Source organism: Giraffa tippelskirchi, chromosome 11 (genome assembly GCF_054371585.1).
Source record: "Giraffa tippelskirchi isolate mGirTip1 chromosome 11, T2T-mGirTip1v1.2.pri, whole genome shotgun sequence".
Lineage (NCBI taxonomy): Eukaryota > Metazoa > Chordata > Mammalia > Artiodactyla > Giraffidae > Giraffa > Giraffa tippelskirchi.
Window position 1 is genome coordinate 143,967,589 of NC_137285.1, and position 27,243 is coordinate 143,994,831.

Sequence of the window (27,243 nt, forward strand, 5' to 3'; positions counted from 1 at the left end):
CACCCATACATGACTACTGGAAAAACCATAGCTTTGACTAGACGGACCTTTGTCGGCAAAGTGATGTCTCTGCTCTTTAATTTAGTCATAGCTTTTCCTTCAAGGAGCAAGCGCCTTTTAATTTTTTGCGTTTGATGGATACTAGCAAATTGCCCTTCAGGAATGTTGCACCCTCATCAATACTGATTATACTCAAACTGTTACAGCTTTGTCAGCTCTACATATTTACAAGTGAACTGTTGTTCAGTTTGCAGTTTCACTCGTTCTGAAGGAGGCTGCCGGTCCTCTGAATTTCCCTGAGAGCCTGAGCCTCACCCACCTGCCCGGGAGAAGCCCTGAGCGGTGCCCTGACTCCTCCCGTCCAGCAGGAGGCGCGGCCCCGGCCGCTCCCGCATGCGCGGTGCGCTGGGAGTCAGACCGCCGAGCCCAGTGGCCCGCCCGGGGCTCCCCCGGCTCGCTCGCTCCCGCACTCCCGGCCCGGCGGTGGCGGCCGGGAGCTGCGCGCCCTTCCACCCAGGCGGCTGTGGCCCGCGCCCCGCGGCATGAGCCGGTGACCAAGCGCGGGGCCCAGCCGGAGGCAGCCGTGGCCGAGGTAAGCGCGGCGCGGAAGGGCCGGGCGGGCCGCCGATGCGGGCTCGGGCCTCCCCGGGCCGCGGGGGAGTCGGGCCCGGGGATCTCCAGGGAAGCGCGGGCCGCGCGGAGGTCCGAGGGCCGCGGGAGACGACCTCCACCCCTTCCGTGCCGGGGCCACTCCTGGGGACCTCCCGCTTGGGGGGCGCTTTGCTTCCCGCCCCGCCCTCTCCTTCGTCACTCGGCCCCTCCCCGCACTTAGGTCGCCCACCTGTCTCCCTCGCTCGCTTCCTCGCCCCGTCTGCCCTTTCCCTTTCTCCCCGAATCCTGTGGCTTCCTTCCCCGAAGGGCCCAGCCTCTGCCGTGACCTTTGCCCGCTGCAAGCTCCTCCCCGCGAGCTCCAGGGTTCTGCTTCCTCCCGCGGGGGTGTTTGAGTTCTGGGCCCTGCCGTGGGCAGTGGCGTTCCGTGCGGTACCTGATGCCTCGGGCAGGACTGGATGCTCAGGTGAGCCGTGACCAGCGGTGTTTGGGGCTCTGGGCAGCTACTTGAAACTCAGAGGTTATTTGGCGTTTTACCTACCGGCGGTGGAAACTAGATGATATGTATACAGTTTTGAGGTTCAAGTTGCTCGGTGTAACTTACTGAGAAGCGCTCATTTAGCCGTGTCCTTGATATATTTGCCTGAAGATGTCTTGAAATAGAAATATGTCCATTTAAGTCCCTTTTCTTTTGTTAATTGCATGCCCTGAGAACTTAAACTGGACTTAGTTTGTAAATTTCAGAGCTCAAAGGCTATTTACAGTAATAAATATATGACTCACTTTCTATCACTCCTCACTTGCAATGACTTTAAGCCATCTGGTTGCAAAGACTGGTATAAAACGGATAGATTTGCGTCTGTCTAGTTATGCTGGTTAATTGAGACATGAAAAAGGTGTATCTAATTCAGGCTTTTAAGGTTAATTAGGGGAGGCAGCTTCACCTGGGGGTTAAGAGCTAAGGCTCCAGAACCAGATTGCCAGCCTCCAAATCCTAGCATTGGCATTTTCTAGTTGTGTGAAAATGTAGCCTTCCTTGTTACGCTTTCCCTGTTTGTAAAATGAGGATAATCATAGCTCGTCACTTGAGACTGTTAGGAAGACTGTGCTATGCTTAGTCACTCAGTTTTGTCCAACTCTTTGCAACCCAATGGACTGTAGATCGCCAAGCTCCTCTGTCCATGGGGATTCTCCAGGCAAGAATACTGGAGTGGGTTGCCATGCCCTCCTCCAAGGGATCTTCCCAACCCAGGGAACCCAGGTCTCCCAAATTGCAGGTGGATTCTTTACCAGCTGAACTACCAGGAAAGCCCATTAGGAAGACTAAGTTAACACCAAGTTAACAAAGTACTTAAAACAGATCCTGGCATGTAGTAGGTCTGCAGTAAAGTTTAGTTATTAGTTCCTTAATTTTATGCTTTGTATTAATTATAGTATAATTCTCACCAAGGGACACAGGGTTTTTATTTTTTTAAATTTGAAGTCATTTTTAGGGGTGGTTAGCTTTAACAGAACTTTAATTATAAAGGACCCTATCAGGTAAGGCAGTGAATTGCAGATTTTCCTGCTTGGGCCAATATTTAGTTCCTTTGTTTTCAGGAACAGGTGGGTTGAGTCCCACCGTAGCAGGGGCTCCAAGAGTTCAGCTTCTACAAAGTTTAAGAAGATGAGAGAGTGTGGCTGAAAACTTTGGACTAAGCACTGAGGAAAGGTTATTCAGGCAGAGTTTAGGAATAAATAATTCCAGGAACAGAAAACACGTCTCATCTTGACAGTCAAGTTGGAAGATTTTTCCAGTGATTCAGTGCCTGACCTCCAGCCAGATGATTCCAGTGTTTAGCAGGGACAAATTTGGTGTGCTTCGAGAAGGCTATTGTTTGTAGGACTTTGCTCTGAAATTCTTATTTTGACCCAGGTTGTGGTATTATATGCAACAAACATTCATCAGTAGAAGATTCCTCTTGGTTTGTCCTCTTTGGGGAAACTCAGTGTTAGGGGAGAAGAGGGCAGTCGGGCAAGTATGGAAAACTCTGTCTGTGGAATTACCTGGCCATTTTTCTCTTTGGAAACTCTAATTCAAGAAAGAAAATAATCGAAGTTCATCACCGTGTAATTACTCAAAACTTGGACCTTGAACAGTGTGGGCATTGATGGAGCCGGGAGGGGTAGAGACACTCCCTTCATTCAGCAAACATTTCTGTTTATGTGAAGTGTGTTCTAGACATGGTAGTATTAGGTTGGTACAAAAGTAATTGTGGTTTTGCATAGTTGAGCTTTGCCATTCGGTATTGGAATGCATTCTTAAATAAATGTGTTTATGCTATACATCATTTTAATGCTCATTTCTTTTTTGGCTAATGAATTATTACTTGCTGTTTATTTTCTATGTATTTTAGACTATGAAAAGGTTGTTAGACAAAAAACAAATTCAAGTGATTTTCTTATTTGAGTTCAAAATGGGTCATAAAGAAGCGGAGGTAACTGGTAACATCAACAGTGTATTTGGCCCAGGAACTGCTACTGATCGTACAGTGGAGTGGTGGTTCAAGAAGTTTTGCAAAGGAGATAAGAGCTTTGAAGATGAGGAGTGCAGTGGCTGGCCATTGGAAGTTGACAATGACCAACCGAGAGGATCATCGAAACTGATCCTCTTACAACTACACAAGAAGTTGCCCAAGAACTCAACATTCACCATTCTATGGTCATTCAGCATTTGAAGCAAACTGGAAAGGTAAAAAAGCTTGTTAAGTGGGTACCTCACGAGTTGACCAAAAATAAAAAAGTCATCATTTTGAAATGTCATCTTTTATTCTATGCAACAACAACAAACTATTTCTCTATTGGATTGTGAAGTGCAATAAAAAGTGGATTTTATACAATAACTAGTGATGTTTAGCTTAGGGGTTGTGCTGAGAAGAAGCTCCAAAGCACTTCCCAAAGCCAAACTTGTACCAAAAAAAGCTTCATGATCACCATTTGTTGGTCTGCTGCCCGTCTGATCCACTACAGCTTCCTGAATCCTGGCGAAACCATTACATCTGAGAAGTATGCTCAGCCAATTGATGAGATGCACCAAAAACTACAATGCCTGCGGCCAGCATTGGTCAACAGAAAGGGCCCGATTCTTCTTCTAACAATGCCTGACTGCACGTTGCACAACCAGTGCTTCCAAAGTTGAACGAATTGGGCTGCCAAGTTTTGCCTTATCTGCCATATTCACCTGACCTCTCATCAACTGATTACCACTTCTTCAGGCATCTCGACAACTTTTTGCAGGGAAAATGCTTCTACAACCAGCAGCACACAGAAAGTGCTTTCCAAGAGTTCGCTGAATCCCAAAGCGCAGATTTTTGTGCTCCAAGAATAAACAAACTTATTTCTCATTGGCAAAAATATGTTGATTGTAATGGTTCCTGTTTTGGTTAATATAGATATGTTTGAACCTAGTTATAATGATTTAAAGTTCAGGATCTGAAACCGTAATTACTTTTGCACCAACTTAGATGCTGGGAATATTTAGCAGAGATGAAAACTCTGACTACAAGAAAATGATGACCAGTAGAAGGGAGACTTACAGTTATATAACCAGTTAATACAACCTGGCAAGTGCTGTAATGAAGCCGGTAAAAGCTATGAGGATGCTCGCTGAGAGCTCTCTGTCTCCAAAGCCCCACTTAGTAAGGGGCTGTTTTTTGTTTAAGGCTCTTCCCCTCATTTCTTCCATTAGGAGTTTTTATTCCACCTTCAGGGCTTGTCATCTCTCTCAGCTGTTTTTCTAAGTGCATGCTTAGCCAGTGCAGGTAAACCTCAGAAATATGAGTTTATATCCCTGGGAACAGCTCTTGGTGGATGCGGGGAGTTGGAGAATGGGGTTGGATGGACTTTAATGGATGAATGTCCTTGCATGGAACAGTTCTCAGGTGCATTTTTCAGAGGGACACTAGTAGGAGAGCCCCATCTGCCCAGCTCAGTATGGCAACCAGCTCAGTAGCACCCTCCTGGCTTCCTATTCTTCCCTGACTCCCCTTCTTACTCCCTCTCTCTCGCTTTCTGGATTCGCCTTCTGCAAGCTACCTGCACCCTTAGTTTGGCAGAACATAACTAAGAAGGCTGCTCCTGGAAGCGGCTGTAGAAAGCAGGCCCTGAGAATAGTGTTGTGAGACTGGAGTCACTCAGCCTAAGGTGGCACCCAGGACCCCTTTGGTGGGGGTAAGTGAGTTGTTGAGGACCCCCGGTGCCCTCTAGCATTGCTGAGCAGTCAGACTGACCAGTGGTGGGTTGGGATGAGGTTCAGGTCGAAAGGAGAGCGTTGGCTAGGGCAGGAACTCGAGCGCTCGAGCAGTGTGTGGACCAGGGTCAGGATAAAGCTGGTGGAGTTGGTTGGCCCTTGTTAGCTCCCTTGGAGGCCTTGAGGTGTGATCTGGCTCAGATTAGTCAGGTATCAACTCGGGGACGCGCTGTGAAAGACGTGTTTCCGTGGCGGCATTTCCTGAAGCTGGGAGGGGCGGGCATTCTGTGTTGAAAACCAGGCCCAGAATTTAATTGCAGTTGTGACAGAGCTGCAGAGGAAGCTGAGTGCATGGCCTTGATGTGCCGCCTCTGCTCATGTCGGGGCCATGATAGGGAAGAAGTGGGACCCAGCGTCTTAGGATGGAGATTTTGGGTGGATGCACTGAAGAACTCTCAGATTTCCTAGATCCCCTGGACCAGCCGAAGTATCTCTCATTGAGAAGATAGGTGGTGCTTTTCACCCCTTGATGTTGCCCTCCCCTCCCTCAGATCTCAGCACCAGCTAAATGGGGGAGTACAGCCCCTACTGCTGGGGTGGTAGCTGTTGCAGTGGATGAGATGTAGGACCTGGCTCCTGTGGACCAGCGGGAACTGGAGGAACACGTGGGCATGAATCTTGACAGTGTCAGGCCAAGAGTGGGGTAGCGGGGACTGTGAAGCTGAATGGGAGAGACTCTTGGGAGCGTGCTGCCTGGATTCAGAATTTAATGGTCTAACAACGACAAGCTGGTCCTGATGTGCCACTGGGCAGGCTCTTGGAAGCTTGGACATGACAGTGATACCATTGGTTCTCAACTGGGGGCAGTTTTGCCTCCGCAGGTGATATTTGGCAATATCTGGGCATATTTTTAGTTGTCTTAACTGGTGGTTGCTTCTGACTTCTCTTGAATAGAGACCGGGGATGCTAACTAAACCTTCTACAGAACAGCTCCCCACAGAAATGAACCATCTGGGCCAAAATGTCAGTAATACTGAGGTTGAGAAACTCTAGTCTGGAGTAAATGAGGTAAAGGTGCCGGAGCTATGTTGGCAGAATATTGAGAAAGGGCTCAGAAAGTTCAGAGAGGTGGAGATTCGAAATAGATTTATTACCTGAGGCCAGAGACTCAGCTCCTGCACGTGTTCCCAGGCAGGCGTTCTGCCTTCCCTCTGGTGATATGGAACTCCGATGAGGGGACCAACGTGTTTGAGAGGCTCAGTGTTGGTTCTCCTCCGTAGACCAGGATTGACTTTATGAGGTTTGACCATGGAACTGGGTTCCCAAGTATCAATGAGGATGGTAGGATTCTGAAATGGCAGAGGCTGGGTCTTGGCACTAACCATCAGAGGCAAGGTAGACACGATATCCATAATAAGCAATGAGGCCCAACTCAATATCAGTGTTTCTAGACCCGCTGTGATGCTAATAGAGCCTGGCATTCCTACAGACAGTGTAGACGGGCAGCCAACTAGAGTATTGCTTCATTGTATAACCTGAAAAAAAGAAAAAAGTCAAGAGCTGGCAGGTGGAAGGCTGATGTCAGCTGCTGCAGTGGAAGAATCATGATCACCTAGTTTTCAGATGGGAGTCCACACCCAGACCTGTATCCCATGGATTGAGGGGAAGGCTGGATCTCTTGGAAGGAAAACTTTGCAACATCCAAGGAAATATAGACAGATACTCCCCCAGTTATTCCTCAAGAGAACTGCAGGTTCTTATCAGACTTGTGGTACATCAAGGAAAGGATAATAATATCCAGACCTTTCCAGGGCTGTTAAGAACAGGGTGTGACCTGGTGCTAATACCGGACAACTGGTAAGCAAGCAATAGTGGATAGGAGTTGTTAGATAAATGCTTTGGCCTCTCCTCCTTTTGAGGGACATGGTGAGGTCTGCATGGTTCTTCAGAGGATTCCTAAAGAGCCCCCTATTACCCAGCTTCATAACACACCCTGACTGGCTTTCCCTGATTCCCTCTTTCTCTTTGCTCTGTACTCTAGCTCCTGTGTAAAACTACCTGCACCCCCATTCTGTCTCTGGTTCTTTTTTGGGGGGATTGTGGGGAGACCAAAACTGTGACAGGTAGGAAGCAAGATGTGATGCCTAGGAGTCTAACATGGTAGATGTCAGACTCTCTTCTCGCCAGCTCTCCTGCTCCTGCCATGGGACTGTGGAGGTCATACTTCTCCTCTTGGAGTTCTGTGGCTCCAGGTCCCTGCCAGCACTTGGTGACATTTGATGCTCTTTTTCCCATGCTCGTGTGTAGATGTCTCATTGTAGTTTTGCTTTCCCTCCCCATTAATTAGACTAAACATCTTTTCAGATGTTTCTGTGCCATTTTGTTGCCTCTTTTGTGACGTTCCTGTTTAAATCTTTTGTCTAAGTTTTCTGTTGTTTGTTTTGGACTTTTTTGTTTCTTATTACTTTGTAGGAGTTCTTTATTCTGGTTGCTGTTAACAGTCCTTATTGGTTACGTGTATTGCAGATATCTGCTAGTTTGTAGCTTGTCTTTTTACTTCCTTATGATGTCTTTTGATGAGCAAAGTTTCTTAATTGAAGCGCTGAATTTAATCTTATGATTTGCATTTTCTGCATTTCATTTTGGAAATCATTCTCTGCCTGGAAGTCATAGATATTCTCTTTAGTGGTCTAAGTATCTGTGGCTTGTCACATATAGCTTTTTACTCTGCCTTGAGTAGATTCCCTCTCCTCTGGCTGCTTTTAATATTTTTATTTGGCTTTCTTTTCAGTGGTTTTATTTTGACATATCTAGTTGGGTTTTGTGTGTGTGTGTTTTTTGTTTGTTTGGTATGTATTGTACTTGGAGTTCAGCATCTTGAATCTATGAATTGGTAGCTTTCATTATGCTTGGAAAAACTTAACAGAAGACAGGTGGATTTTCATATCTACTTCTGCCTTCAGTCTTTGCTTTACCACACATCATATCATCTCTGGCAAATGAGGGTGGAAAAATAATGTCAGCATTGTTATAAAAATAGTTTAGATCATTTGAAAGGGTCTTGGGGATCCTCTGGAGTCCTCAGACCAAATTTTTCGAACCTCTGGTCTAAAATTTTTGGTATTAATGTTATACTAGACTCCTAAAATAGGTTGGGGAATAGTTCTTCCTTGTTCTGAACTTTGGAGTAATTTGTGAAAAATTGGAATTGTTGTTTCTTGAATGTTTGGTAGAACTTGGAAAATCTTTTGGACCTGGAATTTTCTTTATAGGAAAAGATTGTTTTAACTTTCGATTTAGTTTCTTTCGTGTTATAGAGCTATCAAGGATGGCTATTTCTGCTTGAGACTGTTTTGATAAGGTATAGGTTAAAAGAATTTTCCCATTTCATTCAAGTTTTTAAACATATTGGCATAAGTTCATTGATACCATCTCATCTTTTAAATACATGCAGTATTTAGAGTTATGGTCCCCTTTTCAGTCTAGGTATTGTGCTTTATTTTCTCTTTATCTTGATTAATCTTACCTGAATTATGTCAAATATCAATTTCTTTAGTCTTTTTCTTTTTTAAAAAAAATGGCTTTATAGATCCTCTTTGGTTTTTAATTTGGTGTTTTTTTATTACTTAATTACTTCTATTATCTTTGAATTTATTTTGTTGTGATAATATCTTTTTTTATGATCTGTAACTCATTAAAATTTGTAAAGCTCATATTTGGATACTGCTTTTGTTCCCTTAGCCCCAGTTTTGTTATATATGAAAACAGTATGTTTTCGCATTGTGGGTAATTGATAACTGGGTGGTATAATCATTGTAGTAGGTTATGGCCAGTATTTTTTTAAAAAGTGATAGGATAATAAAAGAATACAGTATTCATCACATAATCTGTGGCTAATACTGTGTACTATGGTTAAATAAGCATTGTTTTGTGAAACTTATTTCAAATACATCTGTGTCTGTGTTAAATCACAATATAAAATGTTGTTTTATTATAGGTTTTAGTAAAAAAAAAGTTTAAACGACTGTATTAAAAGGCAGTTTGTCTAACATTTAGTAAAGATTTCAAACCTGGCTGCACAAAATAAACATGAGGGGCTTGCTAATTTGACACATTCTGTGACCTTATTTTAGGCCTACTGATACAACCCTCCAGTGCTGGGGCCAAGGACTCTGTTTTAACAAACTCTACCTGTGTAATTGTTACAATTCGGGTGTTTGAGAACCACTGATTCAGGATATAGATAAAACCTTGAGAGCCTGTTGGGCGGTTCTGACACGGAGCTTGCGGAGAGTACAGCTCCTTGCATGGCCGCCTCTTTTCTAGCTCCGGGGGGACATGGGGAAAGAAGGAAAGCAATAGGATGGGCCCGGTGGTAGTAGGGGTCGGGGACTGGCTAGGAACATCTTGTTCATTGTTAGGATGACAGGAAACATGAAATAGCTCTCGTGCCTGCATTTCTGTCATGGAATCGATTAGTGTATGTTGAATGGCTAATGTATATACCCCAAAGATGATTATCTTTAAGCTTAAAATGTATAAACTTTCCTACATTAGTCCATGACAATCATGTTTTTTTGATACATTCCAGACCATGGTCTCAGATACAGCTGATACAAGTTGAAATCATTAATGATCATTCAGCACATTTTACCCTCAAAGCTGGTAATGATTGCAACATTCAGGGCTTGACAGGACCCTACTAAGCTAGGCAGGAAGCAGTCTTACCATGTAGGCATGATTGGAGAGAACTCCGTTTAGCCAAAGTGAAAATGGTTCATAAACCCTAAGATGGTCTATGAGCTTTTCAGTTATTTTCCTTTATATTAATGTGTGCTCGGTCACTCAGTCGTGTCTGACTCTGCGACCCCACGGACTGGAGCCCACCAGGCCCCTCTGTCCATGGAATTTCCCAGGCAAGAATTCTGGAGTGGGTTGCCATTTCCTACTCCAGGGGACCTTCCCAACCCAGGGATCAAACTTGTGTCTCTTGCGCCTCCTGCGTTGGCAGGTGGATTCTTTACCACTAGCGCTACCTGGGGTTTGAATAACTTTTCTGAAAGATCAGAGAGTAGAATGAGACCGTTTTGAAGATTGGATTCTTGACACATGAATGCCGAAGTCACTTGTTGCAATGACGTGTCTGACAGGTGAAGGAATCACGCTCAAGGTATTGACATAGTGGGTGGGCATCAGGTGTTGGGGGGCTTGTTTGGTAAGGATCTTAATTTGTGGTCTACAGGGGTACTTTGCATTTTCAGCTGAGGACTAAAGATTTTTGTTTTTTACGTCTCAGTCCATGATGCTTATTGGCTGTTTCATTTTTCTATTGCTACGTAACACACCACCACAAACCTTACAAACAAAAGCAATAGCAATCATGTACTCGCTCAGGATTCGGCCATCTATGGAGAGCTTGTTGGGGATGGTTCATGTTGGCTCCACGTAGTTTCTGGGGTCTTCCTGAGCTTCCTTACAGTGTGGCAGCTGGCTTCCAACAGCTACAGGGTCTTTTAAAGCCTGGTCTCAGAAACCCCAGAATCTCCCTTCTGCCACTTTCTCTTGGCCAAAGCAAGTGCCAAGTCTATCCCGGATTCAGGTGGAAGGGAAAGAGATTCCACGTTGTGAATGGACAAGTGGCATCACGTTCATCAGTGGGAAGAATTGTTGGCACCTGTCTTTAGAAACCGACCCGCCTCACTTCTTTTCCTCTACCCCTCCCTTCCTGCTTTCCTGTTTCTTTCTTCATTTCTTCCTTCCATTGAAATGTGCCAACTATCCCCTTATTATAAAACATCAATATATATTTATTTAAAGATTAGCCTTTTATTCTCTAACACCCCTTTCCCCTTTCTTGATATTTTCCTAGTGGTGTTTTTACATTGTGCATTTTGGTATAGTTTTGTGTATCTCATTAGCATCTGCATTCCTCTAAGGTAGATCTTTGCTTTCTTCTTTAGGTTCTCTCTGAGGGTTGACTGACTGAATGAATGAAAACTTTAGTATATCAAACAAAGGGCCAGTTTGTCCAGATGAAGCATCAGTTTATGTTAGGCAAGTTTTTAAAAAGCAAAATGAAACAAACTGTCCTTCGGCTGTTGCACTTCTGATTTTTCTTGCTTGGTCAGCACTCCTCTTCCTGGCCCGACATTAACCAGCCTATGTTTTCAGTGAATTCGAATTTATAGAATATATTCTATAGTAAATATATAGCATATTCTCACATGTACAAATATTTATTTACTTTATTTATCAGTTCAGTTCAGTCGCTCAGTTGTGTCCGACTCTTTGTGACCCCATGGACTGCAGCATGTCAGGCCTCCCTATCCATCACCAACTCCTGGAGCTTATTCAGACTCATGTCCATTGAGTCGGTGATGCCATCCAGCCATCTCATCCTCTGTGCTCCCCTTCTCCTCCCCCTTCTGCCTTTCCCAGCCTCAGGGTCTTTTCCAACCAGTCAGTTCTTTGCAGGGTCAAAAGTCCGTCTTCATTATTTCATCAAATTGCTTAAGGGAAAGAAATAGTCCAGTTGAAAATGTACCAACCCTTTCAAGGGTCATGTGTCACCCTGAAGGCTTCATTTTTCTCTCTTCTCCCCTGGTAACCAGGAGTGTGAGGAGGAGGCTGTCGGGGTCATTATGTGTGCGTCGGTCAAGTACAACATCCGGGGTCCTGCCCTCATCCCCAGAATGAAGACCAAGCACCGCGTCTACTACGTCACCCTCTTCTCCATCGTCCTGCTGGGTCTCATCGCCACGGGCATGTTTCAGTTCTGGCCGCACGCCATCGAGTCCTCGGGCGACTGGAGCGTGGAGAAGCGCAGCGTCCGAGACGTGCCGGTGGTCAGGCTGCCGGCCGACAGCCCGGTGCCCGAGCGCGGCGACCTCAGCTGCCGGATGCACACGTGTTTCGACGTCTACCGCTGCGGCTTCAACCCCAAGAACAAGATCAAGGTGTACATCTACCCGCTGAAGAAGTACGTGGGCGAGGCGGGTGTCCCGGTGAGCAGCACCATATCCCGGGAGTACAACGAGCTGCTCACGGCCATCTCAGACAGCGACTACTACACCGACGACATCACCCGCGCCTGCCTGTTCGTCCCGTCCATCGACCTGCTCAACCAGAACTCGCTCCGCGTGAAGGAGACGGCGCAGGCGCTGGCCCAGCTCTCCAGGTATCCGCAGGTCTCCCAGGAACTAGGGGGAGGGGAGGGGCAGAGCCGGTTTCCAGCTCATCTCCTGCCTCCTAGGTGGGCGCGTGGATGAGCGGCTGACTTGGGGGCTTGGAGGAGGACCCGCGCTGTGGGCACCTGGTCTCTGTACCACCCTCTTGGGCCACTGCTGTGGGTTCCCAGCTTCTTAACATTTAGAAGCTAAGGAGGGCTCATCTTCCCATGCCTTTCCTTTTAAATGTAAATGCCTCCCCCCCACTTTATTACTCGCATATACACATTCACTATAAAAAGCTTGAAAATACAGTTAAGCAAAAAGAAGAGAGTAAGAGTCATCCCATAAGCCTGCTTTTAAGATAATCATTAATATTTCGATGTTACTTCTCAATCATTTCTGTGTAAAACATATAGAGGGGCACGCATGTATGCATTTTAGCATATGCACACGTATATATACCTATGTGTGTGTTTAACATTTTGGTCAAGAGTGGGCTCACACAGCAAAACATATTCTTTTTTGCTGCCTTTTCCCCTTCATTTACCATGAATGTGTTTCCAAATAATTTCATTTTCGTATGTCAGTGACATATACACAGAATGTGTATGTATTCGTATATACAGTTCTGTATGGGACTCCATTTTGCAGATGTTCCCTAATATCCTTAATTAGCATTCTGTATTTCTTTGTGTTTTTGTAACCAAATGGTGATCATCCCCGGTAGCGTTCAGATTGTCATCAGCATAAGCAGTTCTGCAGTGGACCAGCTTGGAGGACACATCCCCCAGCTTTCCTTTGGAGGAGCCAAGCCAGTGCCTGGAACACTTACAGTCTCCAGGCATGCAGTTTGCCTACCTGAGAAGTGGCCCGGTTACGGGTCAGGGATGCTTACGACTTGTCGTCTGGCTTCCTTTGTGGCTCAGATGGTGAAGAAGCTGCCTGATGCAGGACGCCTGGGTTCGATCCCTGGGTCTGGAAGATCCCCTGGAGAAGAGAATGGCAACCCACTCAAGTGTTCTTGCCTGGAGAATCCCATGGACAGAGGAACCTGGGGGGCTGCAGTCCATGGGGTCACACAGAATCGGACATGGCTGAGCAACTAACACTTTCACTTGTCATCCAGAAACTGACTGACTTGCCTGTTGATGACTGACTGACTTCATAGTTGATATGTGAATTCTACGTGTTTACTCTTAATAGGTGGGATAGAGGTACCAATCACCTCCTGTTCAACATGTTGCCTGGAAGCCCCCCAGATTATAACACGGCCCTGGATGTTCCCAGAGACAGGTAGGTGTATTTGGGGTTGTCTGCCTGATGGGTTTCTGAGGATTAAGTCAACGTAGGACCCTTTTGTTCATGTGAAATCATATTTCTAAGCCCACTAGGACATAACTTTGTAATCAGAATTGTTTGTTCGAGTGGCAAATTGTCCTCAGTCTTTTCCTTCCCTAGACCTGGAAGCATTGAGACCTGCCGGAATCTGTCACGGGAAACTAGTGGAGGGTTAGGTCCCAGTGGAGCGTCTTAGAAGTCTTTCTTGTCTTCTTAGTCTGGGTTGTGTTGTCCTGAGCGCACCTCCTCTCCCCTAAAAGGCCTGCTTCATATCACTGGCTTGTGTCAGTGCTCTCCACATTTGGGAGCATTAAGTAGAGTCGCAGCTCCTGAGGGGAGCGGGCGTGGACGTGTGGTTGGAGCCTGTAACCTCCGGGAAGTGATGCAGTCTAAATACCGCTTACTCTCTTCTTTCCTTCCTTCCTAATGAAACTTCCAAACAGGCAGAAGTGAGATGGGGGGCCACGATGGCAATTCAAGCTCAGGTACTGTATATTTGGCCCTTTTGTTCACCGACTGCGCCGCTTCCTGGAAAACTCAGGAGGGAGGTGCCCCTTGAAGGTTCCTCTCCTAGTACTTGGTTTGAGGCTCCGAAGAGAGCCGGAAGGGTGGGCCCGACATGAGGGCCCTGGGCAGCACCCACGGGAGGGGATGACTGTAAGTTCAGATATGAACTCATTTATAACCAGCTTTGTTGCAGTTGATGTTTAATTCTTGAAATCATTGTTCCTGAAAGAGGTGAGAACAGCCTGAGGCCCGTTGTGGTCTCCACCTATTAGGCCAGCACTGTCATTTACGAAAATCTACACTTAGTACCGCTTTTCCCCAGAAGATGAAGTCTAAGCCCTCTTTGCTTCTAAGTGCTTATCTAGATCTGTATTGAGTTTCTATCTGGAAAGACGATTATTACTAGAAAAGACCGCACCCCAGCGCCATCCCTCAGCTTTGGTGTAGAAACCATTTTGGACGATAGAGGGCAGTCAGGCCACACAAGTTCTGTAGAAACCGGCTGAACACCAGGCTATCTCTGATTTGGCTCTCAGCCCCAGCGTTCCTGAGTGCCTTACCATCTTATGCATTTGCTTGTTCTGGGAAAGTGAAATGTATTAGAGGACAGAAAAGGGAAGGCAAAGAGGTGCTGGGAATGCAATGTCTTCACCTGCTGTTCTGGGTTTAGTTTGAGAAGGGCTTATTTCTGTTTGGGACATGTCGGTTTTTGCTGACACTTTGGTATATGTATCTGATTGGGAGAAAGATTTCATTTTTATCGAGTGCACATGTTAAAAGGAGTTTCATTTCTCTGCAGGAAAGTGTCAAGTAATCAGGAGAGAGTTGAAGTTCTTGCTGGTGCTTAGGTGTTAAGGATCAGGAAGGTTAAATCGTTTTCCCTGTGCATGTATTTTTGGAAGTGATTATAGGCAGTCCTGTAGCAAGTAATGAATCATCGTATAGTCCTCCTTTATCTTTCCACGTGGGAAATTTCATTTGGAACCTGAGGTGGTCTTTGACTGGTTGGAGTAAGGAATAGTAGATTTGCTTAATTTTTCTGATCCTTTGTCCTTGCTCCTGGATTCAGAGGAGGCAAGAACCATGTGTGTAGGATGGTTTTAGCAGAAGCTGCATATCTGGTTATTCAGACATTAGAAAACAGGCTAGATTTAGACTGTTTCTAAGATTCCCCTGAAATCTAAAGTCATAGGTGTAATTTTTTTGTTTAAGAATTATCTGACTCAGGAAAATGCAAGGACCAGGACTGAAGCAAATGTCAGCTCAGCAAATACATCTTTTATGATGTGTGAATCTGTGTTTCTCTTTCAATTTTTGAAAATCCTATGTATGGTACACATATACCTTCTGGGTACAAGATTGAAACAGTGTACAAGTATACAAAGAGTAAAGTGTAAAAATATGTTTTCAAATTTTCCTCTGGTTTTACTCTTTTGCTGAGAGGTAATCATTGTTCTCAAATACTGTGTATTTTGTGAGTCTTTGTTTGATGGATTTCTAGTCAAACACACACATATATTCACCTACCCATTTTATTTTAAGTCAAATGACAGCAAATTATACCTCTTCAGTGCCTAACTTTACTGATCTTTGTTTTCTCAGATATATTCTGTAATCTTATTACTACTTTAGGTTTTTGTTATCCTTTCTTTGCAAGTATCTCTCTCAAATTTCTACTTTTTTATAGGTGTATATTTATTTAAACTTCTTAGGGAAAAATTTAAACCCATATAAAAGAAGTACAGTGAGCCCCACATAACCTCTGTCCAGCTTTGTTAACTGTCAACTTGATTCATCTATACTACCTTCTCCCCACCAGATTCTCTAGAAACAAATCTCAGATGTTGTATCATTATGTCCATAAATATTTCCGTTTGAGACTGCAGAAGAGGTTTTTGTGTATAACTCAGTGGCTCAGTCAGTAAGGAATCCACCTACAATGAAGGAGACCCCTGGTTCGATCCCTGGGTTGGGAAGATCCCCTGGAGAAGGGAATGGCTACCCTCTCCAGTATTCTTGCCTGGAAAATCCCACGGACAGAGGATCTTGGCAGGCTGCAGTCCATGGGTTCACAAGGAGTTGGACACAACTGAGTGACACTTTCAACTTTTTTCAAGGGCTTTTTAAAAAATATAACTACAGCACTAATATCATACCTACAACAATTAACACTTAGTTCTTTAACATCACTAGATATTCATCAAATACCTAGCCATTGCTCAGATATATATGTCTCTTTTTTTTTTTTACAGTTTGACTCTGTTTGGCTATCCCATAGTCTGGGTTGCTGTCCCACATTAGCTCCCTCAGATTGCCCTCAGGGCATTCAGGCCCGGTCCTTACCCTAAGCAGCGCAGCCCGCTCCTCCCCGTTCAGCCCCCGCTTGCTGGTAGCAGACGTGAGCGGCTGGGCTCCTTCCCCTTTGGGAGTTGTAGTTAGACCTGTAATCTGTGGGTTTTACTTATTTATTTTTTCCTCCCAGTTATGTTGCCCTCTGAGATTCCAAAACTCCCCACAGACCCACTGGTGAGAGGATCTCCTGGTGTTTGGAGACTTCTCTTTTAAGACTCCTTCCCCGGGATGGGTCACGGTCCCTAACTCTTTTTGTCTCTCTTTTTATCTTTTATATTTTGTCCTACCTCCTTTCGAAGACAGTGGGCTGCCTTTCTGGGTGCCTGGTGTCCTCCGCCAGCATTCAAAAGTTGTTTTGTGGTATTTGCTCAGGGTTCAAATGATCTTTGGATGAATTTGTGGGGGAGAAAGTGGTCTCCCCGTCCTATTCCTCCACCATCTTAGGACTGCCCCCTACAGTTTGAATCTGTAAACAAATGAGGATAGCCAGTAGAATTAGTCAGTTTTTTTTTTTTTGCAAAACCTAAAACTTGAATCTTTATATTTGAGGGATTCGCGGGCCTGATTAAAAGGAAGCAAAAGATACCCTTGCAGACAAACTGTGTTTAGGCTCTGTGGATACTCAGATGGTAGGAGGCGAGCTGTGAGAGCATCTGGGGCAGACCCAGTGTAGGGAAGAGGGTCCACGAGACGGTGAGGAAGAGGGCTCAGTGACGTCCCCGAGTCTGCAAGTCCCAGGAAGTGCTGAAGATGCTGGCGGACACTTCCAGCGATAGAACACCTGGCCTGGAGTGAGTCGTGGTCCCCACAGTCATGCTTTCTTAGGTGCACGGTTCCCATTCAGTCTCTCACAGCTTTGGAACCGATCTCCGATTTGGGGATACATAATGGGAAAACAGAACGCGCTTCTCAGCAATTCACTTTTCAGTCAATGTAAAACACATGTGCTGTAAAGCAAGGGAGGCTTACAATATTTTCTCCATGGTAATATTCAGGAAAGCCTGGCAGAAGAAGATACAGTGATTTGGAGTGGAGGTCTTGTCAGCGGTAGGGTCGATGTGAGGCTTGTTTGACTAATTGCAGCGGTGGCTCCTCCTGAGATCTCCAACGAGATTGCACGTGCGTGATCTGTGACATGAGACATACTTCCGGTTGCCTACTTTCCTCCTCCCAGTGCTTAACCCCCTCGCTTAGCCCCAGGGCCCCAGGGAGAGAGTAACAGTGAAAGTTGGTGTCGTGTACACCTGCTTCCTTTCTCACCACATACGCTCGCTTCTTCCTGTGGGGCGTGGGTGTAATTACATCACCCACCACCCCGCTTACCTGGGCCTCCTGGTGCCGGTATATTGGATCCATGTTTACTTCTCTGCACATCCATCGTGGGGGCCCATGCAGTCTGCTTGCCATCATGGTCATGGAACCTACCCAAATTCATGTTGGACGGAGTCACTGCTGAATGCTAATCAGGAAAAATGAGACCGTATGTTGGTACTACGGCTAGTCATTAAGTTTTACAGAGCGGACTGGCAGCTGGAGAGGTGTTCCAGCCTGCACATTACCTCCCTAACCAGTTCTTGGTTTCATAAAGCTTAAACAAACAGATTGGGATTTCCAGGGGTGGTTTGGAAATCTTTTAACTTAAACTGGTCATGTAAGAAGGGAATGTAGGCTGTCATCAGGGCAGGGAGGGGATTGGTAGCAATCAAGACTGCAAAAAATGTGGCTTTGCAGTTCATACATTTTGGCTCAGACTGTGCCGCGCATGGACCTGGCAGCACTCTGCCCCAGTAAGTGATTTGATGGGCTCGGGGCCCCTGGAACAGAATAACCGTAAATGTTGGTGTGATGTACACCTGCTTCCTTTCTAATGAAGTGTCACTGTACTACTTGCTGGATCCAGTGAAAGCAGCATGTTCATGGTTTTCTAATTAAGGAGAATAAAAGCTTGTGTGGCTGGACTTGTAGGAGAAGCACTCGAGGTCAAGTTCTGGATTCTGCTTCCTGTGGAAGGAGTGGGGTTGATAAGACTGAGTAGCTGGAACGGGTGGTGAGAGCTGGTAGAGGCTACACAGTGCACATGTCGCTTTGGGATGGCAGTGGGAAGAACTGCTCTGGTGGGAGCTGGAGCAGGGCTGGGGCGTAGGCAGCGTGAGACGGGAAATGTGTTTAAGAGTCAGGGCCTCCTTGGTGGGTCAGATGGTAAAGGTTCTACCTGCAATGCGGGAGACCCCAGTTTGATCGCTGGGTGGAGAAGATCCCCTGGAGAAGGGAATGGCAACCCACTCCAGTATTCTTGCCTGGGCAACTCCATGGACAGAGGAGCCTTGAGGGCTATAGTTCATGGGGTTGCAAAGAGTTGGACATGACGGAGTGACTAACACTGTCACTTTCACCATCTATGACTTTTGGGAGAGGTGAATGGGATCCAAATAAGGTAGCAGAGGGGCTGTTTGTAGGCTGTCCTCCTGGCTGTGCTGTATTTTAAAATGAGGTAACTAAGGACAGACTGCTTAGGACCCCAGAGGAAGGCGGGTGACTCAGGAACAGGATGCAGCTAGTGTCCAGGAGACGCTATTGTACAACATTTAGCACAGTGTCTTTCTAGAAAAGTGACTTAGTAAACATCAGTTGTGGTTGATACTGTTATGAATATCCAGCTACCCCTTTCCATAGAGCTTATCAGAACGAAGACCATCTTTCTTTCTCATCGTTTGACAAAACCCTTTGCTTTTCAGGGCTCTGTTGGCTGGTGGTGGCTTTTCTACGTGGACTTACCGGCAAGGCTACGACGTCAGCATTCCTGTCTATAGTCCGCTGTCAGCCGAGGTGGACCTTCCGGAGAAAGGGCCAGGGTAAGGTGCCTTGGGCACAGCCAGCTGTGCTGAGAGATGCCAGTGAGGGCCAGCGGGGCTTGTCACACTGCAGTCGAACCATCAATTACAGACCGGGGTCCTTGAGGGTCCATTTTTCCTGTCCCACCCCAACCTTATTTATCCTTCAGTTCTCTCTCTCGCTCAGTCAGTTTTCAGCACTGTCTACCAAGCTCCCCAAATCAGAAATCTAGTTGTCGTCCATGAGTCTTTCCTCTCCCTGACTTCTGTGCGGAATCCAGGCTTCCAGAAGGAAAGCAGGCGTTCAGCATAAATCCTGCCGTTTGTACAGTTTTCCCCCGAAATCGAAGTTCTCATGCAGCAGCCAAGGGCCAGCCTTTCAAAGAAGAGAGCCGCCAGGCCCACTGTGTTAAGTCTGTTCTGCACCAGGCACTGTGGGCAGCTAACAGGCTAAGGTTGGTGATGTCCCTAAACCTCTGCCATGCCCAGGGCAGCCCCTCTCCACAAAGCATCACTGGGTCCAGAGGTCAGCAGTGCTGTGGCCGGAGAAAGCCTGGGGGAGACAGGATGAGCAGTCTTAAGGTGGCTCAGGGTAAACTCTTTATCATTTACCCTCCTGAGTGTTATCTCGGTCTCCAGTGTTGGTTTAGGACTGGCACGTCCCTTCAGAGTTAATCCAGGGAAGAAAACACACTGAAAGGAAAAGATTGAGAGAGATTGAAATGAAGGAGAGCAAACCACTCTGAACAGTACAAGTTACCTTCAAATAATAGTTTCCAAGAATTACAAGCTTGCTCTGTTGGTATTTTCTTGGTAACTTAATCTCTAATTTTTGTGTGTTACTAGACTGAAATGACGCTCCTTAGATGGCTTAAGGTTGCTGTTGATTTCTGGAGTCCTGGGACTCTAGCAACTAGGGAGTCGTAAGCAGTCTGTCTTCAGGAGCAGCAGAAGGATGCTCAAGACAGCGGGGGGACGGTCCTCCCTCTGCTGGACAAGCGGTGGATTCCTATGGCCCGACTTGGACCCACCCGCTCCGTTTCCCCTCCAGGGTTTGCAGTTGGGCCCTGTCCGTTGTGCCTTTTCTTTTACAAACAACACTCCTCTGCCTCAGGAGAGAAAAAAGAAAAAGAAAGGCAAAGTCAGGCTCTAGACTCATCTCACTTTCCAGGGATCTGGGGGGAGGCAGTCTGGGTGACCTCTCGGCAGCATTTGGAACCCTGTTGCTCTTTGTGAGAGTTGCTTTTTAAAGGAATTCCCACATCTCTTGAGGGCTGCGTAGAGTAGCAAGAGCTTTGTTTTTATTTTTATTTTAAATCTCTCTCAATATTGTCCAATGGGAAGCTGAGGATTGTTGCTATTGATAGCTTCTTCTCACAGCTGTGTTGGCCTCAGCTGGAATTCTCCTCATTTCTCTCTCTAAAAGGAACTAAATTGGGAGTTTACAACGGTTACTATGGAGGGAAACTTGGAGTTCTCAGCATGATTTTGCTGAAGCTTCGATATCAGCAGTGCTGGGAGGAAACATGAAAGTCATAGCTGGTCATTTGAGTCCTCGAAAGAAAAACAAATCCACCTTAAGGTTTTGTTTGCTTAAAACTAAAATGGGCCTACTCCACCAACCCACCATCTGCCAGGTCAGGGCGAGCCAGCATGCAGGCAGGGGGAACATTTTTAGACTCTTGTTCACATCTGCACATTTATGTAGAAAATGGTAGCATTGGGTGGGGACCCACTGAGCGTGGTGACTGAGTGTTTAAAATAGAACTGTGTTTCTTAACAACAAAATCAGCCCAGAGTCTTTCTTTACTCCAGAGTTTCTTTGAGCACCACATGTTAGCATCTGTACTCCTTTCTCTGTGTATGTAGATGGCTCTCTCTCTGTCTACATGTATTAAAAACCATGCCCTCATATCGCTCTCTCCTATTCCATCCGGTGCTGCTGGGGATTCTGGTTCTCTCTTTCCGTAGTTGTCATTTCTTTCTCGGACAGTGAGAAGTCTGGCTCCCTTATCCCCTGTATCTTACTTGATCAACCCTGTCGTATGTGACCGGAGCTCTGTGGTTGCCTCTGCCCCTCACCGCACAGGTGGCCTCTGCACCCCTACGCGGGCTCTGACCCCCTACGTCGTGCTCCTGCTCCCCGTCGTCACCCCGGGGTAGACCCCCTCCTCACCCTTCCTGGGTTCTGATGCCCCCACACTGAAGGGGCGCTGCTCTTGCCATCACCCTCCCTGTACCCCTTCAGCCTGGGCTGCCCTCCTGCCCTTACTTGGTCTCCGCACCCCAGGCGGGGAGGCCATGACTCCCTCTGCCCTCTCCCCGGTCCCTCTTTCAGGGATCTCATAGTCTGGGCCAGGCCACCTCCCCGCTCTTCCCCCAAGAAGTTCTCCCCCCAACTCGGACTAGAGCACTCCCAATGGGCCACCCCCACTGCACGGAAACGCGCTCTCCCCTCCAGGATGCCAGCACTCCACACCTGCCTGCAGGGACACCCCTCGGATACCAGCATGGCTACTCCTAATCAAGGCAGCCTGGAGCACCAGTTTAGTGTTAGCAGTCTACTTCAATAGGAAGTCTCCAGAGACACCCAGCAAGTCTCAGTGCGCTATGACAGCCACCGTAGAGCCAACGTTTTGGGGATTGGAAAGACCTTTAGAGGTCGTTTAACTCTAACTTTGCAGGAGGAAATGGCAACCCACTCCAGTATTCTTGCCTGGAAAATCCCACGGATGGAGAAGCCTGGAGGGCTACAGTCCATGGGGTTGCAAAGAGTCTGACACAACTGAGCTACTAACACTAGCTCTAACTTAACGTATACTTTGTTACTGTAATTTCTTACTGAAAGGTTTTCTGATTTGTAATAAAAAAAAAACCTCACCACCTCACAAGACAGTTCATTTTCAAATGGCATGAGTTGTTGAGGTGGTTTCCATGCTTGTGTTGAGAGTTTGACTGTCCATTTTCCTTCTGTTTTAAGCAGATGAGCTTGGTTACAGAAATCCTCACTTTGAGATGACTGAAGAGTGCTCCCTATATGTGATTTTCCCATCATACCTCTCCCCTCTGAAAACTGATGATTTTACAAAAGAAAAATGAGGCTCGGGGCTGGGGATAGAATGCAAGAGTCTGTTTCAGTGGCTAGAAGGAATCCTTTTGGCTGTAAATAGCCAATGTATTGTTCAGCAAAATGCAGTTGAAGGAGAAATTGTCCAGGATAAGAGAAGCCAGTCTGTACAGCTGATCCAGACCATCTCCCCGACGGCTGCTGTTCGGTGTCTTTCTTACGTCTGCTCGCCTCCGCCCTGGGCTCCGGGTCTGCCCTGCCGTCCGGGGCAGCTCCCTCAAGTAGGACTTTCAGTAAGGACACGATCTGTGTTTAGTCAGGTGCCCCCTTCCACATATAGCTGTTGAGCCCTTGAAATGGGGCTAAGCTAGCCGAGGAACTGGATTTTAAAATTTTAATAGATTTAAATGGTCTCACATGGCTAATTGCTATTGGACAGTGAAGTTCTAGGGAATCTGCTTGTCCCTGTCTTCCCTGCCTGCCTTTGCTTTCAGTTCAGCTGTAGAGAGAAGTGACCAGAAGAAACGGTTCTGGGGACTTGAGAGCCATCAGCTCTGGTGTGCACTGCTCTCTTGGCTGGAGTCGAGCTGACCTGCTGGCCGGGAGGGCGTTCATTTCCTCACTCACTGCTCTCTGTCTTTTGGGCATGAAGCTTAAAGCTTGGGAAAGATGTCACCTTCTCAGAGAGTGATTCTCTTTTGGCCACGGGTGAATGTGTAAGGTGTTCTCCAGCTGGACCCTCCAGCTAAGCCTGAGAAACAAAAGGAAAATAAAGCAATTTCCCTTTCTTTCTCTCCAAAGCAAGAAGAAAACGGGGCAGGGGGCTGGGTTCAGACTAGAGGGTTTGAGTCCTTTCTTACGCACCACTTCCTGTTAGCTTCCCTGGTGGCAGTGCCTAGAGAGGGCTGTCTTGGGTGTTTTCCCTGGTCTGTACAGTTTGAGGAACATTTGAGTCCTGTTTTTTACTTTCTAGGTTTGGGGGTTTCATTTCTTCTGGATCCTGCTTTATATTAATTCTTTCCTCTTCAGTGATCCTTGCTGGTTCCTTTGCCTATGTCATGTCTATGCCTCTGTAACCTCTCTGCCTTGTGGAAATCTTGCCTTTTTGGAGAGAATTACTTACCTTCGAGTCTCCCCAATGCATTCACATTTTATTTCTCGTGAAGCTCTGAATGGCGCTAGACCCTTGGAAATCCTTTCTTCAGTCCATTTTCTTCTATGCATCCTCGCTATCCAGATGTTAAGACTGGTTCCATCCATTGACGAAGCTAGTTTTCTCCCCTTGTTCTCCATGACCAAGTTTGGTCTTCCTGAATCCATACGGCCTGGAGGATGGGGGCTGTCTTTCCCTGGAGCTCCCCCATAGCATAGGGTGCCACTCAGCAGCCGCAAGTAGTCTGCTTTCACGGTCAGTGCTGTCTGTTAAGACCCCTTGTTTTCCTCTTTGAAGGATGCAGCCTGCTCTCAGTTGCTTTTCAGAGCAGAGAACTCAGATCAAACTAATGCTAACATTGGCTGTTCTTCCAAATAATCAACCAGTCAGCCAGTTTCTCTCTTTACACACACACACACAGACACTTAAAGCATGCTCCCTGAGCTCGGCCTATTATAAGCATTTCTTCAAAACGTTAAGAACTTTTCCTAAATGAACCCTTCAACAATGGCATGATGCTTCAGCATGCAAATGAGTCATTGCTTGCCTTCTTAGCATGTATAATAGTTTAAATATTCAGCAGTGCTACCGAGTGTAGTTTCCCCAGAAGTCAAGGATGTGAGCGAAGATGGGTGAGAAAGCACTATGTTGCCCTAAGCTCTAGACCTGACGTTGGCTTCACTGTGACTCGCGCAGTGGCTGCCAGGGTCCCAGTGCCCCGTTTTCTGCTTCGCAGGCCGCGGCGGTACTTCCTCTTGTCGTCCCAGGTGGCTCTGCATCCGGAGTACAGAGAGGACCTGGCCACCCTCCAGGCCAGACACGGCGAGGCGGTGCTGGTGTTGGACAAGTGCAGCAACCTCTCCGAGGGCGTGCCCGCCGCCCGGAAGCGCTGCCACAAGCACCAGGTCTTTGACTACCCGCAGGTGCTGCAGGTGAGTGCCTGCGCCCGCCTCTCTCAGGGCCCGGGCGGAGACTGACCCCAGCCAACAGGCGTTCCCCCACCGAGCCGCGCTCGCCGAGCTCCCTGAGGGGGAGCAAGACCGGGCTGCTCTCCACGGCTGCCCCGTGGACTTCGGGAGCTTCGGGGTCCGCGTGCTGTTAGTGCAAAGCTGCTTAGCCCGTGAGCGTTCCTGCTCCTTCCACGAACTCATCTTACTGCAAAAAGACACACCCATAGATGTACAGAGGAGCCGCATAGTCAAAGCAGGCACCTGTATTTTGCTTCTATTCCTGTATTCCTCATCCAGCCCAGAGGAACTTGCTTCTATAAGCTGCAGCTTGTATCCTCCAACTGAGCCAGCTCACACGGCCACAGTTAGTTCTTCCTGGGAGTGGGAGGTCTTTATTTGTTGTTACCATCTTGTCTCTTGGTGTTTTTGCCACCCTACACGTGTCCTGCTGGTGTCCTGGGAGTGCCAGCACTTAGTAACCGCAGGCAGAGTAGTCCTGTATTATACTCCTGTATTATAAGCAGGCTGTGTGATACTCCAAGAGCCAGGGGGCCAGGAAAGCAGAAACTGAGTTTTGTTCACTCTGCTGTTGTCCAGTCACTCAGTCATATCTGACTCTGCGACCCCATGGACTGCAGCACACCAGGCTTCCCTGTCCTTGATCACCTCCCAGAGTTTACTCAAACTCACGGCCATTGAATCAGTGATGCCATCCAGCCATCTCATCCTCTGTCGTCCCCTTCTCCTCCCACCTTCAATCTTTCCCAGCATCAAGGTCTTTTCCAATGAGTAGGCTCTTCGCATCTTGTGGCCAAAGTATTGGAGCTTCAGCTTCAGTCCTTCTAATGAATATTCAGGATTGATTTCCTTTAGGATTGACTGGTTTGATCTCCTTGCTGTCCAAGGGTCTCTTGAGAGCACCAGCAGTTCAAAAGCATCAGGTCTTTGGCACTCAGCCTTTCTTACATTTTAAATATTTTGTTCGCTTAAGTATTTAAAATACAAATAGTTTAGTTCAAGGAGAGATCTTTAAGGAGCTGGTGTGATTGTGTGTGATTTTTATTTTTTCAAAGTCTCCAAAGAGAACTGGCCAGTGCTGGGATTGTTAAAATACCTTCAAAAAGTGCTGCATCTCCTCTGGAATGTCTGACTGATAACAGTGGTGATGTAAGCAGGAGTATTTATAGTAACCTTTGTCTAGACAGGAAAAATGGTTATCAGCACACGTGTCCACATCTGGACGCCGACTCTTCGGGGCCGGCTTAGCACCCACCTGCACCTCCGGGCACCGTGACTGATGCCCCTTCTGCACCCCTGCTCTTTCTCGTCGCTTTCTCCCTTATCCCCAGAGGAATTTGGCATATTGAGTTACTTCATATTTCTTCTGAACTCTCCTTTTCTCTAGCTTTAAAGATTAAACAGTATTTTTGCTTTTTAATTTTTTTTCTTTTTTCTCTCCTGAAGAGGCAAAAGCTGGAAGAAACTTGAGTATTAGAGACGGGAGCTTTTCTTATTTTTTCGGTTGACCTATTACCCCCATGTTTTTCTCCTGTGCATCTCTCCTTTTCCCAAACGTGCCCCACATCCAGTGGGTTTGAGGGAGTGAATGAGGAAGACCTTTAGTGAGGTCTTGCTTTTTGTTCAGTTGTATCTAAATAGAACGTATATGCCTTAATGTGTTTTCAAAGGCATAGCATTCATGAGATGAATGTCTTCTGTACGCGAAGCACACTGCTAGATGCTGTGGGGGGTAGAAAGATGAAAGGAGATTTGATACTTTCTGTGTAGGGTGTCCTCTCAAGAGCCAGATATGCCCAGTCCAAATAATTCTAGTACAAGGCAGGCGGAAGTAAGTACTCTGAGCACTGGGTAGCCGTGGTGTGTGTACACAGCACACCAGGGCTGAAAGAATCCAGTCCATGGGAAGTCACACTGTTGAGTTTCCAGAGGAAGACCTGGAGGTGGGTTGTCAACATTTTCAGAATCCAAGCAGCGGAGGCATTGCAGTGACACTCAAGAGTGGAAATCCAGAGCATTGCAACCATTTCAGCTTTTAGTCATACCAGGGTGAGCTGTTATCTTTTAGCATTTTCGGTGTTGCTTGGCTTCAGCCCCTGAGAGAACTTCGTGGTCTGCCGGGATCAGAGTAAGTGGATCAGCGGAACTGGTTTGTAATCCCCTCCTTCTGCCTGTGTTCCTGCAGGAGGCTACTTTCTGCATGGTCCTTCGTGGAGCTCGGCTGGGCCAGGCGGTACTGAGTGACGTGTTACGGGCTGGCTGCATCCCAGTGATCATCGCAGACTCTTACGTTTTGCCTTTCTCTGAAGTCCTTGACTGGAAGAGGTGGGTATTACCTTCTGATGAGCCTTTATCCCAGGGGTCTTGCATGGATTATTTATAAAGTCCTCCAGCAATTGTAATGGATAGCTAGGTCTGAGAACCACTCCTTGAGATTTTTTTGCTCCATTTTCCATCAGGAGAGTTAGTCCATGGACCTGCAGCAGAGGTTGGTCACCCAAGCCTTTGGGCTACATGTGGCATGCTGCCAGTGTTTGTAAATAAAATGTTATCGCATCACAGCACACCCATTCATTGACACATGATCTTTGGCTGTGTTTGAGCTCCAGTGGCAGAGTTGAGTCCTGCAGTTTAAGATGACAGAGATTATGTGGCCTTGCACATAGTAGGGCCTCCATAAATACATGCTGGATAAATGAATGGATTGGGGAATACAGCTGAAGGAGAAGTCGTTGTTAATTTAGAGTGGACAGTGACGAGTGAAGAAGAGGCAGGCAGAGTTGGACACACAAAGGCCCTGTGGTCGGGCAGAGGGTGGTGTATTCAGGAGGCTGAGAGGGTACTTGTGTGGCCAGAGCACAGTGGGGAGTGGACGGAGGACGGGAGAGGCATGGAGTGGTGACGGGGAGGTGAGAGATGGAGCTAGGGGGAGCTCCTTTGAGCTGGCTGGCCCTGAGGAAGGGAGAGGAAAGAGGGGCTACTCGCTGCAAGGACTGTAGGGCTGAGGGAGGCCTGGGGTGT

At 46.9% G+C, this 27,243-nt stretch overlaps 1 protein-coding gene and 1 long non-coding RNA gene across 8 annotated transcripts in view; one reads left to right on the forward strand and one right to left on the reverse strand.

Annotated features, from left to right (window-relative positions):
• The first annotated feature begins 399 nt into the window (after nt 1-399).
• EXT2 (exostosin glycosyltransferase 2) overlaps nt 400-27,243 on the forward strand; it is a 146,552-nt gene continuing 119,708 nt past the window's right edge. For 5 of the 7 annotated variants that reach the window (XR_014069652.1, XM_081544998.1, XM_081544995.1 and 2 more), the window contains exons 1-6: nt 400-592; nt 11,449-12,014; nt 13,210-13,299; nt 18,939-19,055; nt 23,991-24,186; nt 26,408-26,547. Coding sequence is in view for 6 of the 7 variants with exons in the window: in XM_081544998.1 (XP_081401124.1) it covers nt 11,479-12,014; nt 13,210-13,299; nt 18,939-19,055; nt 23,991-24,186; nt 26,408-26,547 (1,079 nt within the window). In the remaining variant the exon portion in view is untranslated. Of the gene's footprint in view, nt 593-864; nt 1,076-11,448; nt 12,015-13,209; nt 13,300-18,938; nt 19,056-23,990; nt 24,187-26,407; nt 26,548-27,243 lie in introns of those variants that run through there. The other 2 variants (XM_081544994.1, XM_081544992.1) reach the window with 1 other exon arrangement.
• On the reverse strand, nt 5,967-26,729 carry LOC145527306 (uncharacterized). The gene is made up of 5 exons (XR_014069656.1): nt 23,225-26,729; nt 17,527-17,662; nt 16,491-17,331; nt 12,902-12,993; nt 5,967-6,372 (listed from the first exon to the last, which is right to left on the reverse strand). It is a non-coding gene; the product is annotated as an uncharacterized LOC145527306 (long non-coding RNA).